This window comes from Corticium candelabrum, chromosome 3 (genome assembly GCF_963422355.1).
Source record: "Corticium candelabrum chromosome 3, ooCorCand1.1, whole genome shotgun sequence".
Taxonomy (NCBI): domain Eukaryota; kingdom Metazoa; phylum Porifera; class Homoscleromorpha; order Homosclerophorida; family Plakinidae; genus Corticium; species Corticium candelabrum.
In genome coordinates, this window is record NC_085087.1 from 9,498,846 (window position 1) to 9,513,845 (window position 15,000).

Genomic DNA, 15,000 nt, shown 5'->3' on the forward strand with positions numbered 1-15,000 from the left:
CGGGCAAACTATCTGCCAGCTCCCTGTGTCCGACTCCTCACAAACACACACACCACAGTACGGAACTTTCTGAACAACTCGAGTTAAGTCAGCCGCGTTCCTTGGCTGCTCTCCAACCAACTGCCTCGTGCTTGCGTCAAGCGTCCCTGCATGTCCAACAATAAGTAGAGTTGAACTCGGACCCGAAAGCCCGAGAAAATGCTTCGTGAGCTCAGCACTTCGACGATAATAATTATCCACTCTTTCCTTCGGATTCAGCTTGTCGGGAGTAATAAGAGATTTGTAGTTGGTATCAACCCTTAGGCCACATGCAGTCATTTCGTGTGGAGCCAGCCATGATGGCATACCGTGTTGACACCATGCAAGCCACTCAAACAGACCATGTTCGACACGGATTTTGAGTGATGGATCAGCGTTGTAGCCCTGAAGGATAGCATCGGCAGTCTGGACACAGCGAAGAGCCGGAGATGAGAAGACGTGCGTAATGGTCACACCTACACAATAGGAGAGCTCTAGACGAGGCACACTACAGGGTGACTGCCTGTATGTCTGTCTGTCTGTCTGTCTGTTTATCTGTTGTCTGTCTGTTTATCTGTTGTCTGTCTGTCTGTCTATGTGTCTGTCTGTCTCTCTGTTTATGTGTCTGTCTCAGTGTCTGCTTGTCTGTTGTCTGTCTGCCTGTCTGTTTGTCTATGTATCTATCTGTCTGTCTGTTGTCTGTCTGTCTGCCTGTGTGTCTGTCTGTCTGTCTGTTGTCTGTCTGCCTGTCTGTTGTCTGTCTGTCTGCCTGTCTGTCTGTCTGTCTGTCCAGCTTCAGGCTGTCTCTGTCATTTTTTAATTCACTATTAATTAATTGTAAACACGTCTTAGTTGTACATAAATACCAGGATGTTCACACATACCATTGTCTTTCATTGCCTCGCCGCTCAGTCTACCTTGATGCAATCCCATCTCGGTGATCGGTCCATCTGTCTTGAAGTCGTTAATCCCACCTTTCCTATTCGGCACAGATCTCGGCATGTTTAGGTTCTTCCGTGCATACGTGCCGTCCTGATCGAACGAATAAGTGATCCACTGTTGACCAAACGTCACATCGACGCGCTCGGCATGCCTCATAATTAAGATCGAACGAGGTGCTGACGAAATACTTCGTTTCCTTATTGCTCCTCCTCTGTCTTTCTTCTTGATGACTTGTGCATATTCTACGTCAACATCATGAGAGAACAAGCCCTCTGGTGATTTGTATTGGCTTCCTTGTTCCTCTCCACGAGTCTGATGTCGAGCAACGACGGTTCCTGCACGTACTGGGCTCATAGGTGACTCTTCTGAGCTCGAGATTTTAGTTGCAGGCCAAACTCTAAAGAGATTGTTTATATTATCCTATGAAGTAAAGTAGTCTAATGTACTTGTGAGATGCCTCTCTCCAATACAATAGTCTAGCAGGCGGAAATTGTTATAACCACGCCCACCCTAAATTTTGGTCACGCCCATTTCAATTTTTATGCCACAAGCTTGCAGGTTTGCTTACACTGAGATGCCACAAACTGTTGTCGTTGAATGCTCAGACACACACAAGGAACAAAGTAGTCTATTTTTAGAGAAAGTTGCTCTCTGTCCTAATTCACAGTGCTTGACCACATGATAGCTATACTAAGCCTTATAGGCCGTGGAAAATTTCCAACCTCAAGAAGCTGAGAACCAAGGACAGAACTCATTTGCACTGACCTAAATAGTGGGTGGTGTAGCCTCGAACTTCCAGACCAGAGAGAGAGCGAACTCTAGTCTGGACCAAGTTGATACTAAAATGATTTCGGAAATAGCATTCTAAGCCAATCAGCTCCTTACAACCGGACTGTAGGTTGTAAATTCTAATTGGTTTAGCAGTAATTGGTTATGCTAAATGCACTAACGCTGATTGCGCGTGTGTGAAATCTAAGCTAAGTGCACGCTAGAGCCGTGATGTGAAAGCTAAGTGCACGCCAGAGCCGTGATGAAGACTGGTGCATGCACACATCTTAGTTTTAGTTTCAGCTTCAGTTCTTTGATATTTTCAAGCTTACGGTGACAGGACATGCACAGCAGCATCGCTAGACCATCACCTTTGACAACTGGTCGAGCGGTTAGACTAGCTAGCAGTCTGCCAAAGAATCAAAGAGTCGTCGTTTCATGCCGTCCACCAAGATATCGCCGCAAACACGGCAGACGTCTCTTCTTTGTTCGTGAGATCTCATGGCATTTACAAATGATATGTTGATCTAGGTAAAACGATCCAACTACCACTTTGGATACGTACTTCCGAAATCATTTTAGTAACGCTCTGGTCCAGACTAGAGTTTGCGCACTTTGCACACTCTCTGGTCTGGAAATTCGAGGCTATGGGCGGTGCTGACAAACACTGTTGATGTTTGAGTACTTGTATTACAATTAAGTTCATACCATATGGCAGTCTTTGTCCTGATTGGTCTTATCTTCAAACCAAGCATCCCAGGAACTACTTGTTAGCCTCAACTTCCCACTTTTCAAAATACAAATGCCTACAGTACTCATGCAGCAAGGCATGGGGGCCTGTACCAAGTGGAAGACATGGCATGGCGGAGCGTCCCGCCTTTTGTATGCTGGGGACAACCCTGCATGATGATGTGATCTAGTGTATTGTGAGATGCATCCCTCCAATACAATACATTTGAATGCAACCGTCCCGGATATAGGACGGTTGGTTTGAATTTTTGGTGTTGTTTTCTGGTTCCTTTTTTTTGAATTCTTTTGAGTTTGTTGGCCAGCTAGGGAGAGTGGACGTGAGTCCACTGCTCCCTAAGTTTCTGCTGTCAACGCGTTGGCTTTTTCCGTGAATTTTGAAATGCGCCGGAAACGCTGCCCTCGTTGCCATCGTCTATTTCATTCATTAGGACGTCATTCTCGTTTCTGTTCTGTTTCTGATGGAGGCACATCGTCTGGATTTCCTACTGAGCCTGATCTGCATCTGGAATCAGATTCTACCTCACCACGTGCACGCAACACTTCGCCACGCGAACGCAACATTTCGCCAGGTGCACGCAACGTCGTTCCAGCTGAACTTGCTCTACCTGAAACGCTTTCGTCTTCCCTTGACGACTGTACTTCACAACGTTCACAAGTGCGTTCTTCTATTTCTCCTTTGATCTCTGCAGTTTCTGTCCGGAAGTCTTCCGTTTGGTATGATGACTCTGTTCACACCTTTGTCGCCACGGCGACCACCAGGGATGCCGCTGATAAGTCGACACCTGCTGACACAACCCCGCCTCTTCTGCACAGTGGTTCTGTTGGTGTTGCTACGAAGCTCTCTGATGGTCATAATGTCCAGTCTAATCGTTTTCTCCCTCGCCTACGTCTACCTAAGGCGTCTGATGATGTCTCCTGGCGCGAAGTTGATAATTGGATTAAAGTAAACGTCGTTCCTCTTGTCTTACAAACTCCCGATGTAAATTCCAAGTTTGCTCTTCTTCATGGCAATCTTTTCTCGTTTCTTAAGCGGCGTTTCGGCTGTCAATCCACGTCCTCACGTAAACGTAAACGCGCTAACAAGCTAAAGTCACAGTCTACCGTTGACGATCTACGTTGCGCTAAGAATGATCTGCGAAAGAAGTTCAGACAAGCCAAACGTGATGGCGTGTCACCAGATGTCATTCTTCATCTAGCCCGTCAATTTCATCAACTAGTGCGTCGACACAGCAAGCTGAAGTTTTCCCAAAACAAGCAACGTGTTAAGAATTCTGCTGTATCCGCCAACAAACGTTTCACGAAAAACTTTTGGAGATTTGCTAAAGATCTCTTCTCTGATGATGATGTTTCTTCTGAGGATGTCAGTCCAAACTTTTCTGTTCAAGTTGCCGACCAGTTCTTTCAGAACACTTACTCAAAGGGATCCTCTGGACCTTCCTGTCCTTCTGATGTTCCTACTCTAAAGAGCCCCAAAACCCAGTTTGACATCAGACCAATTTCTGCTAATGAAGTTGCCCGTAAGATCAAACATTCACGAAACAGCTCAACTCCAAGTCCTCTCGATGGTATCTCTTACCTAGTGTTGAAGAAATGTCCATCACTCCTCCCAGCATTGGTGGATTTATACAATTGTTGCTGGTTATCCTGTTCTGTGCCATCTTTGTGGAAAACTGGTGTCATTCGACTGATTCCCAAGTCTGGTGCTGCAGCTGATCCCACTACTCCTTCAAACTTTAGGCCAATTGCTTTGACCCCTTGTATTGGAAAGATCTACACTTCAATCCTGAAAGACAGATGGTGCGACTTCCTGCTGAGTAATGGTTTTCTGGATACATCAGTTCAAAAAGCCTTTTTGCCTGGTGTGTGTGGAACAGATGAACATCATTTTAAATTGTGGTCTCTCATGGAAGATGCTAGAAGGAATCGTCGCTGTCTGTCTGTTTGCTGGTTGGACTTTGCAAATGCGTACGGATCCGTGCCTCACTGGTTGGTTCGAGAAAGCTTTGTTCTTCATCATGCGCCACTCCACTTACAGAAAGTGGTTATGAATCTCTATTCATCACTTCAGCTGCTGGTATCTACATCAGAATGGTCCACCCCTTCTATTCCATGTCACAAAGGGGTATTCCAAGGCGACCCTTTCTCGGTGATAGTTTTCAATACAGTGATCAATACTCTAGTTCTTCAATTACAACAGTCTGCCCCATCGATTGGTTACAAGTTACAAAACACAGAGCATATTGTTAACACTCTTCTCTTTGCTGACGACTTAACTCTTCTCGCCAGAAATTCCAAGAACCTACAAACCCTCTGCGACATCGTGTCCAAGTGGTGTTGTTGGTCACAACTGTCCATCAAGCCTTCAAAATGTTCATCGCTCAGTTTATCGTTCAAGCCGTCTTACCATGCCCGTGACCCTGCCGTTTCTGTTTCTGGTTCTTCAATTCCATTTCTTGGTGAGGACACCTTCAAGTTTTTGGGAATGCCAGTAAATGGGAAGTTGAGCACTGTGTCTTTCAAGGAATCACTAAAGGCTAAAGTTCGTCAACTAATGGAAAAAGTTGATTCTTGTCTGCTTAGCTGTTGCCGAAAACTCAAACTTTACAGTCAAGGAGTGTTTCCTAGGCTCGCTTGGTCACTGTCTTTAGTACCACTGGCTCCCAGTTGGGTTAGAACAGACGTGGACAGCATAGTGACTTACTTCTTGAAGAAATGGACGAAACTACCCAGATCCGCATGCACTGTTCGTTTATATTTGGAAAAGTCCAAAGGTGGTCTTGGCCTTCCTTGTCTTTCGCACTGCTCCTCAAAATTTCAGGCATCTAAATCTGCTCGTTTTTTGACCTCATCTGATAACACAATCCGGTACCTGGCAACAAAAGCTGCTGTGAATGGGTTTCACCCTGAGAGATTTTCTTCAGTTAGAGAAGGACTTGTTTCTTTATCAGACTCACCTGGACTGTCAGGCTCGTCGCTTGGTGAAAAGACCAAAAACAGACTTGACAAGAACTTTCAGCAGCATCTTCTGGAGACACTGCAGAGCCGCAAAGTGCAAGGAGCGACAAGCCGGATTGACAATTCTGCGCCAGATTTATGGTCAAAAGTTGTTTACAGTTTAACATCAGAACATTTCTCTTTCATTCTAAATGCTGTCTCGGAGTCATTACCAACGAATGCCAATCTTCTGCTGTGGAAGAAGAGAACAAATGATGGATGTCCACTCTGCCATAAACGACAGACTCTTCTACACGTTCTAAATAATTGTTCTGTTCTCCTTAAGAGAGGCTGTTATAATACCCGGCACGACGCTGTTCTCAAGATAATCTACGACACCATCTCTCAGAATACGTCCACCAGTAATTACAACGTTTTCGCTGATCTTGCCTGCAGCACTGTTCCATTTCCAACAGACATCGTTGTGACCGCCAAAAGACCTGACGTCATTCTATGGAACGACGTGGTACAGAGAATTTACCTAGTAGAACTTACTGTCTGTCATGAGTCCAACTTCGATGCAGCTGACGAAAGAAAAACTGCAAGATATTACGACCTAGTGCAGTCTCTGTCAGAAAAGAGATATCTCGTAAAGCAATTTAACCTTCTCGTTGGATCGAGAGGTTTTATTCATAATGCCAATTTGAATTCTTTGTGCACGGAACTACGTATACCAGCTAGGACAAAGGAGAACATGTGTCTTCAGATTATCAAGACTGTCATGGAAGAGTCATTTAAAATCTGGATCAAGAGGAACAGTTCATAGCCTTGTTACTGTGTTTAATTAATGGTTAACTTAGTCTTCTCTTTTACTTTAGTCTTGCTGTGCTAGCCAACTTCGTTGTAGCTAGTCTAGAGCTCTTAGCTGCTGTCCCATATGTCGCCACGGGATTGTTAACCGTGTTGGACAGGGGTTGCTAGCTGCTCCCCATTTGTTTATTTATTTCAATAAATGGGTTTGACCGTGTATGCATCCCTCCAATACAATAGTCTAGTGTATTGTGAGATGCATCCCTCCAATACAATAATCTAGTGTATTGTGAGATGTATCCTTCCAATACAATAGTCTAGTGTATACATCCCTCCTATACAATAGTCTAGTGTATTGTGAGATGCATCCCTCCAATACAATAATCTAGTGTATGGTGAGATGCATCTCTCCAATACAAAGTCTAGTGTATGCATCCCTCCAATACAATAGTCAATAATGTACTGAAAGATGAATACCATACCTGTGTAGAGTCCATCCATCTGTCTCTGGACATTTCTCTATATAATTTGCTGGTATAACTCCGGTCATACCCGTCAGATGAGAAGTGCCGATCAGCCAGCCAACGCTGTCGGTCTGCGACGATTCAGGATTAATCATAATAAAGTCCTCCTCTGTCAGTTCCAATTCATCATCACTTCGAGGAGTATGCGCAAACAACACATGATATAACTAAAACAAAAGCAACACGTAACTATGACGATTGCTATTTATGGTGTGCCAGCCCTGTCTGTCTGTCTGTCTGTCTGTCTGTTCATTTGTTTGTCCATAATTATGTAGTATATCTGACTCTGTCGTCTGTCTGTCTGTCTGTCTGTCTGTCCATCATTATGTAGTATATCCGACTCTGTCGTCTGTCTGTCTGTCTGTTTGTCTGTTCATTTGTTTGTCCATCACTATGTAGTATATCTGACTCTGTCGTCTGTCTGTCTGTCTGTCTGTCCATTTGTTTGTCCATCATTATGTAGTATATCTGACTCTCTCTCTCTGTCTGTCTGTCTGTCTGTTTGTCCATCCATTCATCCGTCCGTCTGTCTGTCCATTTGTTTGTCCATCATTATGTAGTATTTCTGACTCTGTCTGTCTGTCTGTCTGTCTGTCTGTCTGTCTGTCCATTTGTTTGTCCATCATTATGTAGTATATCTGACTCTCTCTCTCTGTCTGTCTGTCTGTCTGTCTGTTTGTCCATCCATTCATCCGTCCGTCTGTCTGTCCATTTGTTTGTCCATCATTATGTAGTATTTCTGACTCTGTCTGTCTGTCTGTCTGTTTGTCCATCCATCCATCCATCTGTCTGTCTACCTGTCTGTCCATCCGTCTGTCTGTCTGTCTGTGTCCGTCCAACTGTACTAACCAAGCAACATCCACACATCCTACCAAGCATTTCCTTTCTACACGTTTATGTATTTTATCAATACTATCGGTTGTAACTCACATCTCCTTGTGCCATGCGAGGGTCGCGTGAGTACAGCCTCAGTTCCCATCTTGCTGGTGCCTTTGGATTGACTTTCTTAGCCATTGCTTCTAACACTGGCTGCTGGTTTGTAGCATATTGGTATGCAAGAGTTAGATGAAGTTGCTTTCGGTGAGGCTCAACCTTACACCCTGTAGTTCAAATAACATTGGACACACAAATAGACAGACAAACACACACACACACACACACACACACACACACACACACACACAAAAGACAAACAAATGGACACATAAACACACAAACAGACACACAAACAAATAAGTCAGACACACAGATAAACAAAAACATACAAACAAATGGACAAACACACAAACAAAAGGACAGACACACATACATATATTCTGACTAACACCTTTGCTACTATCTCATACACACTAATTTACTAATTACAAACCAGCTGCTTTAGATGCTTCGACTGCAAATGAGTTCATAACTTTCCGAAACCACTGAGCTGATGACTCCTCCATAAACAGTCCGATATACGATGCTGATAAAAACGGAGTCATAACAATCTCCTCAGGAGTTAAACCTTTGTTTGCGTCGATAGCACATTGTAGGGCATGAATCATCTGAGACACTTTGCTGTTGTCACACTATAGGACAAGATTATTATTATTATTACATTATGATATAATACAATCGTCTAATGTATAGTGAGATGCATCCCTCCAATACAATAGTCTAGTGTATTGTGAGATGCATCCCTCCAATACAATAGTCTAGTGTATTGTGAGATGCATCCCTCCAATACAATAGTCTAGTGCATTGTGAGATGCATCCCTTCAATACAATCTAAAACATTGAGAGATGCATCTCTCCAGTATAAATTACAATCTATGAAGCAACCCAATGCAACACCATCGCCACACACACACACACACACACCAACAACAAACATAGCATGACCACCACCTCAGTGACCATGGATTTCCCACTGCATATCCATTACCCATACGACACGCCCATATATGATCACACCCATATATGGTCATACCACTAATTACCTACATTCCCACTTGTGACCATCACCAACAAATGCGAACACACAACTCACTCCAACAATCCAACAACAACTCCCACACCTCGCATCCCACCACAACCCGCCATCTCTCGCCTACCTTGAAAAACTGACATAAAGTCACGTGAGGAAACGACTTGTGCGCGCCATTTCTCCCCGTCTGAGCGAGCGACGTGTCCCACAGCTCGCCGAGCTGCGCACCAAGCCCACCCAACGGCATCGCATACACAACGAAGTCCCTACCGCCCGCCTTGTCAAGCTCCGGATCAAAAACATGAGACAAAATCCTAAAACAAGAAAACCGGAATACAAACGACAGTCGAACACACGCAGAAATATCCGACCATTCACTCGCTTCTTGCACGCCCGTGTCGCCCGTTGCTACAAGCGCCTTTTCTCTGAAAAAGAGAGACATAGTATGAGTGCCACACCCACTTTTGTGTCTGGTGTGTTGGGGCGTGGCTCTCACGCTCGGTTTCTTGGAAAGCCCATTCTCATGAGGATTTCCAGCGTGCTCTGCGCCTTGGCGATCGTTGCCGAGCGTGAACGAAGCGCCATCGTGTCGTGTTGGTGTGCAGACGAGGTCACGTGCTGGTGTTGGGTTGCCCGGCTGTGTTGTTGATTGAGTGACGCCCAGTCACTCCCTTGGTCGCTTGTGGGGTTTCGCTTAGCGTGCGTAAGACACAATTTTTTATTATATCATATACGTAATATATATATATTTTATTAAATATCGATCAAAGTGTCTAGCGCGCGTTAGAAGGGCACTACGGTATGTACAGACGGGTAGATTGGTAGTTGGATACTATAATAAAAATCAAACAAACAAACGGACAGACAGACAAAGTCAGATACTACCTAATGAAGGATGGACAAACAAATGGACATACAGATAGCAGAGACAGACAGACAGACAGACAGACAGACAGACAGACACACAGACAGAGATCCAATGCTAAGCATGGACAAACAAATGGACAGCCAGCCAGACAGCAGAGACACACAGACAAACAAACAGACAGACAGACAGACAGACAGACAGACAGACAGACAGACAGACAGACACACAGACAGACAGACACACAGACAGAGATCCAATGCTACATAATGGATGGACAACAAATGGACAGACAGACAGACAGACACACAGACAGGCAGAGGTCAAGAAATCAGAGAAATATGCTAGAGAAAGGAATGTCTGGGGCCTCTCCTCCAACTGCATAGTAGTTGTTCGAACACTTCGGACGTTGGGGCTCAGAGGCAGCTCAATTCCTGCACCGCCTGTCACTTCAGTCTATAGACGAAGACGGAAGAAAGAACAGTCGTGATTTTAAGACATTCTGGCGTAGATGCATGTCGGTAGCTTTGCAAAGATGCAATGCTAGCGTCATTAGCAGAAAGTTAGCAAGGCTGGGACATTCTAAGATCTTTACAGTTGACAGTTCATTCGCACGTAGTTAAATTATGGCGTCGGCCGTTTGGGCCAGACTAGAATGTAGTAGTGTTGTTCTTTGAAAATATATGTATTGACAGACAGACAGACAGACAGAGATCCAATGCTACATAATGAAGGATGGACAAACAAATGGACAGACAGACAGCAGAGACAGACAGACAGCAGAGACAGACAGACAGACAGACAGACAGACAGACAGAGATCTAATGCTACATAATGAAGGATGGACAACAAATGGACAGACAGACAGCAGAGACAGACAGACAGACAAACAAACAGACAGACAGAGCTCCAATGCTAAATAATGAAGGATGGACAACAAATGGACAGACAGACAGACAGACAGATACTGCACAATGAAAGATGGACAAACAAACAGGCAGAGTGGCTGATGAAGACAAACGGACAAATGCAGTGGGGTGTACAAGGGTATTAGGATTGAGTAAATCATAAACTCTGTGGCAGTATCTGAATATTTATATAATGCAAATATTGTCCATGACAACCAAATGAACATACAGATGGACAAACATACAGATGGACAAACATACAGATGGACAAACACACAGACATACAGACACCACACAGACAAACAAACAAACAATCAGACAGATAGACAAACAGACAAACAAACAGACACACAGACAAACAGACAGACAGACAGATAGACAGACAGACACAGACAGACAGACAGACAGACAGACAGACAGACAGACAAACAAACAGACAGACAAGCAAACAGACAGACAGACAGACAGACAAACAAACAGACAGACAAACAAACAGACAGACAAGCAAACAGACAGACAAACAGACAGACAGACAAACAGACAGACAAACAGACAGACAAACAGACAGACAAACAGACAAGCTTGGGAACAAATAAGCAAGAAGTAATTAAGTAAACTTGTTCTTCAGGCAGACATTGAATTCTATGTCACAAGGTGTACCTAACAGCAACATTTCTGTTGCATTCTTGTCGTGTACGTACTGTACATACTATCAGTGTGAGTACGTAGTCTACACACTACAATACACCCTTCTCTTTCAGTTTGGCAACAAGATCGTCGACAGAATCGACTTTCGTTCCAGCTTCTCGTTGAGGAGGATCCTCTACTGATAATACTTCATAATGTGGAGACACATCAACTCCGAGATCAGAAGCTGTCAACTTCTGCATTGGTTTTTTCTTTGCTTTCTGTACAGATAAAATGTAGGTAATTGAGTTGGATGTTAAGACAAAGATGGTTAGTATAGCAGACCATTATGTTGGGGAGTGTTGCATAACGAGGTTCATTTAGTCTGAAATACAATACACCACAATCATGTACTGTAAACGATCTGCAATGCTCGATCATACAGTTGTCTGTCTGTCTGTCTGTCTGTCTGTCTATCCAGCTGCGTGTGATGATGATCTGTCTGTCTGTCTGTTGTCTGTTTGTCCACCTGCCAGCCCATCCATCCATCTATCTGTCTGAGTGTCTGTCTGTCTGTCCACTCGCCCACCCATTCACCTGACCATCCATCCATCTGCCTGTCTGTCTGAGTCCATCTGTCTGTCTGTTGGTCTGTCCACCTGCCCACTCATTTACCTGACCATCCATCCATCCATCCGTCTGTCTGTCTGTCCGAATATGTCTGTCTCCTGTATTATTGATCTGTTCACTAGTGCATCTATGACTACTATACCTAAGATCAGCAGTGACCACAGCTGGCATGTTCACTCGTATCGTCTCCAGTCCGCCATCGACTTCCCTCACGACTTCCAGCTTATCATCAACTAATGTAATTTGGGAGGCAAACGTAGCCTAAAACAGCAAACAACCCATCCACACTCCACCCAATCAACAAACAAAAATGTCAACAAACATTCAAACCAAAATTAAAATTAATGAAAAAATTAATCATTGTTACCATAGCAACCTACCTATTAAATTTAATACAGCAACAAACCAAATTATTTGAACACAAAATCATCACATTCCGTTTGTTGCTCACGTACTCACCTGCGGCCAGCCCAGAAGTGCTGCCGTCATTTGTCCAGTCTGATTGGCATCGTCATCGATTGCTTGTTTTCCTAAGATCACTAAATTGATTTTCTCCTTCTCTATCACCTTACACAGTAACTTGGCGACAGCCAATGGCTGCAGTGATTCGTATTCTTTTTGATCAACTTGAACATGAACGGCACGGTCGACACCCATTGCGAGTGCTGTACGTAAAGTTTCCTAGAAAACATCATTTATGGTGAGAGAGAGAAAATGTTAGTGGGTATGGATGTGATGGGAATGACTGTTTAGTACTGTAAACTTTTGTATAATAATTGGATACATCAAGAGTCTAAGTCTGAGTCTATCAAAATGCAGTGATTTGTGTACTACCAAGCTGGTGGCATAATGCTAGCATACACAAATTACCTGTCTGTTAGAATGTTTGTCTGCCTGTCTGTCTGTGTGTCTGTTTGTCTGTCTGTCTGCCTGTCTTTGGGTCTGTCTGTCTTTGGGTCTGTCTGTCCAAGTATAAGTCGCTAATCTGTCTCCCTATAACTGTGTCTATATGTCTGTTTGTTTCTCCATCTGTCTGTTTACATGTATGTATGCATGTCTATGTGTCTGTCCATCTGTCTGTCTGTGTCCATTTGTCTACCAGTAGTCGATCTGTCTGTCTGTCTGTCTGTCTGTGGTTTTGTCTGTCCAAGCTGCTGATCTATCTGCCTATAAAACTGTCTGTCTATACGTATGTCTGTCTGTCTCTCCATCAGTCTGTGTGTCCATGTGTACCAGTAGTTGATCTGTCTGCCTGCCTTCATGTCTGGCTGTCTGTCTGTCTGTCTGTCTGTCAGATTGCCTGTCTGCCTGTCTGTCTGGCTGTCTGTCAGGTTGTCTTTGTCTGTCTGTCCCGAGTATAAGTTGCTAATCTGTCTGCCTATAAACTGTGTCTATATGTCTGTCTGTTACATGTACCTATGCATGTCTATGTGTCTGTCCATCTGTCTGTGTGTGTCCATTTGTTTACCACTAGTCAATCTGTCTGTCTGTCTGTGGGTTTGTCTGTCCAAGTTGCTGATCTGTCCGCCTATAAAACTGTCTCTCTATATGTATGTCTGTCTGTCTCTCCATCAGTCTGTGTGTCCATGTGTACCAGTAGTTGATCTGTCTGTCTGCCTGCCTTCGCGTCTGTCTGTCTGTCTGTCTGTCTGCCTTGTGTCTGTCTGTCTGTCTGTCTGTCTGCCTGTCTGTCTGCCTTTGTGTCTGTCTGTCTGCCTGTCTGTCTGTCTGTCTGCCTGTCTTCAGATACAAAATTTGTATGAAACCATCACCAACCTGACATTTCTCAGGCCCACAACTAACTGCTACTATTTCCTCAGCCACTTTCTTCTCCTTCAATCGAATAGCCTACCGACAAACACAATACAAACACAATACAAACACCAACCAACACACACACACACACACACACACACACAACCACGTGACCACCTCACCTCTTCCACTGCAATCTCATCAAACGGATTCATACTGTGCTTCACATTTTGCGTCTCTACGCCCGTCCTATCCGGTTTCACTCGAATCTAGTAACGTAATTTTTTAGTGTTTGTCGTTGTGGATTGTTGAGACGGCAACTGACCTTGACGGCGTAGTCTATGACGCGTTTACAACCGACAAGGACTCGGACAGCCATTTCTAATACGGGACGTTTATGTGTGTAAATGTCGTTGTCCCGGATAACAAATAAATTTATATAAATTGTACTTGAATTAGATTGATAGTAAAAATGTATTTTTATCTAAACTTAAGAAATGCAAATTACAAGTAACAATAATATTTAAAATTTTAAAAATTAATTTTTTTATATAATTAATTAATTATTTCTATAAGATAATGTTGATGCTATGTACCACTCACACTAAGTCAGGCTGCATATGTATAGCAAAAAACAATTATACAGCAAGCCAAGCTGCCACAAAAATAGTAAATTATTTCCGACAGCTACATTAGCAATAGTCACGTGACCACTTAGTTACTGATCACGTGATCAATTATTTAACATTTTGTTCGCGTCGTTTTCTTTTCTCTGCTTTTCCTAGTAATTGGTAGTAACGTTTTCTTATGTCTCTTGTGTGAGCAAGTCTCTTCTTTTCTACGACTGCTTGTTTCTTCTTGTGTTCTTCTGTCCGTTTCTTTGTTACTGCTCGTCGCTTTGCTACCCGGTCTTTGTGGACTGTGTGAAGACGATCAATCAATGATGCAACCTAAGATGTTAAATAGTCAAACTCAAATGTATCAACAACAGACAAATAAACAAACAAAACAGATAAACAAACACACAAACAAACAGACAAACAAACACACAAACAAACAGACAAACAAACACATAAACAGACAGACAAACAAACAGACAAACAAACAGACAGACAGACAAATAAACAGACAGACAGACAGACAGACAAAAATAAACAGACAGACAGACAGACAGACAGACAAACAAACAGACAGACAAACAAACAGACAGACAGACAGACAGACAGAACAGACAAAAATAAACAGACAGGCAGACAGACAAACAAATAGACAAATAAACAGACACATAAACAGACAGACAACAGACAAACAAACAAACAAACAGACAGACAGACAGACAAATAAACAGACAGACAGACAGACAAACAGACAACTAAACAGACAGACAAACAGACAGACAAACAGACAGACAGACAAAAATAAACAGACAGACAGACAAAATGAATTCCTGATGCTGAGAGATTGCTTGATGAAGTTCAGAATTCACATCATTCAAATAGTTCC

General features: G+C 43.4%; 3 protein-coding genes across 3 annotated transcripts in view; all 3 read right to left on the minus strand.

Moving 5' to 3' along the window:
- Positions 1 to 9,341, minus strand: part of LOC134177484 (ecdysteroid-phosphate phosphatase-like) — a 9,573-nt gene extending 232 nt beyond the window's left edge. Inside the window, exons 1-8 of the mRNA XM_062644267.1 lie at positions 9,209 to 9,341; positions 9,084 to 9,137; positions 8,840 to 9,026; positions 8,116 to 8,314; positions 7,677 to 7,846; positions 6,705 to 6,913; positions 903 to 1,357; positions 1 to 494 (exon numbers count right to left, since the gene is read on the minus strand). The exon at positions 1 to 494 is cut by the window's left edge and continues 232 nt beyond it. Coding sequence (XP_062500251.1) covers positions 1 to 494; positions 903 to 1,357; positions 6,705 to 6,913; positions 7,677 to 7,846; positions 8,116 to 8,314; positions 8,840 to 9,026; positions 9,084 to 9,137; positions 9,209 to 9,297 — 1,857 coding nt within the window. The 5' untranslated portion in view covers positions 9,298 to 9,341. The remainder of the gene's footprint in view (positions 495 to 902; positions 1,358 to 6,704; positions 6,914 to 7,676; positions 7,847 to 8,115; positions 8,315 to 8,839; positions 9,027 to 9,083; positions 9,138 to 9,208) is intronic.
- Positions 9,342 to 11,047: 1,706 nt separating this feature from the next.
- On the minus strand, positions 11,048 to 13,919 carry LOC134176777 (electron transfer flavoprotein subunit beta-like). Its single transcript, XM_062643437.1, has 7 exons — positions 13,823 to 13,919; positions 13,680 to 13,766; positions 13,519 to 13,590; positions 12,202 to 12,423; positions 11,885 to 12,003; positions 11,458 to 11,497; positions 11,048 to 11,393 (listed from the first exon to the last, which is right to left on the minus strand). The coding sequence occupies exons 1-7, from the start codon at positions 13,874 to 13,876 to the stop codon at positions 11,223 to 11,225; spliced, it is 765 nt and encodes a 254-aa protein (XP_062499421.1). The 5' UTR covers positions 13,877 to 13,919; the 3' UTR covers positions 11,048 to 11,222.
- Positions 13,920 to 14,088: 169 nt separating this feature from the next.
- LOC134177483 (ribosome biogenesis protein BMS1 homolog) overlaps positions 14,089 to 15,000 on the minus strand; it is a 13,957-nt gene continuing 13,045 nt past the window's right edge. Inside the window, exon 20 of the mRNA XM_062644266.1 lies at positions 14,089 to 14,447. Within this exon, the coding sequence (XP_062500250.1) occupies positions 14,235 to 14,447 (213 nt within the window). The 3' untranslated portion in view covers positions 14,089 to 14,234. The remainder of the gene's footprint in view (positions 14,448 to 15,000) is intronic.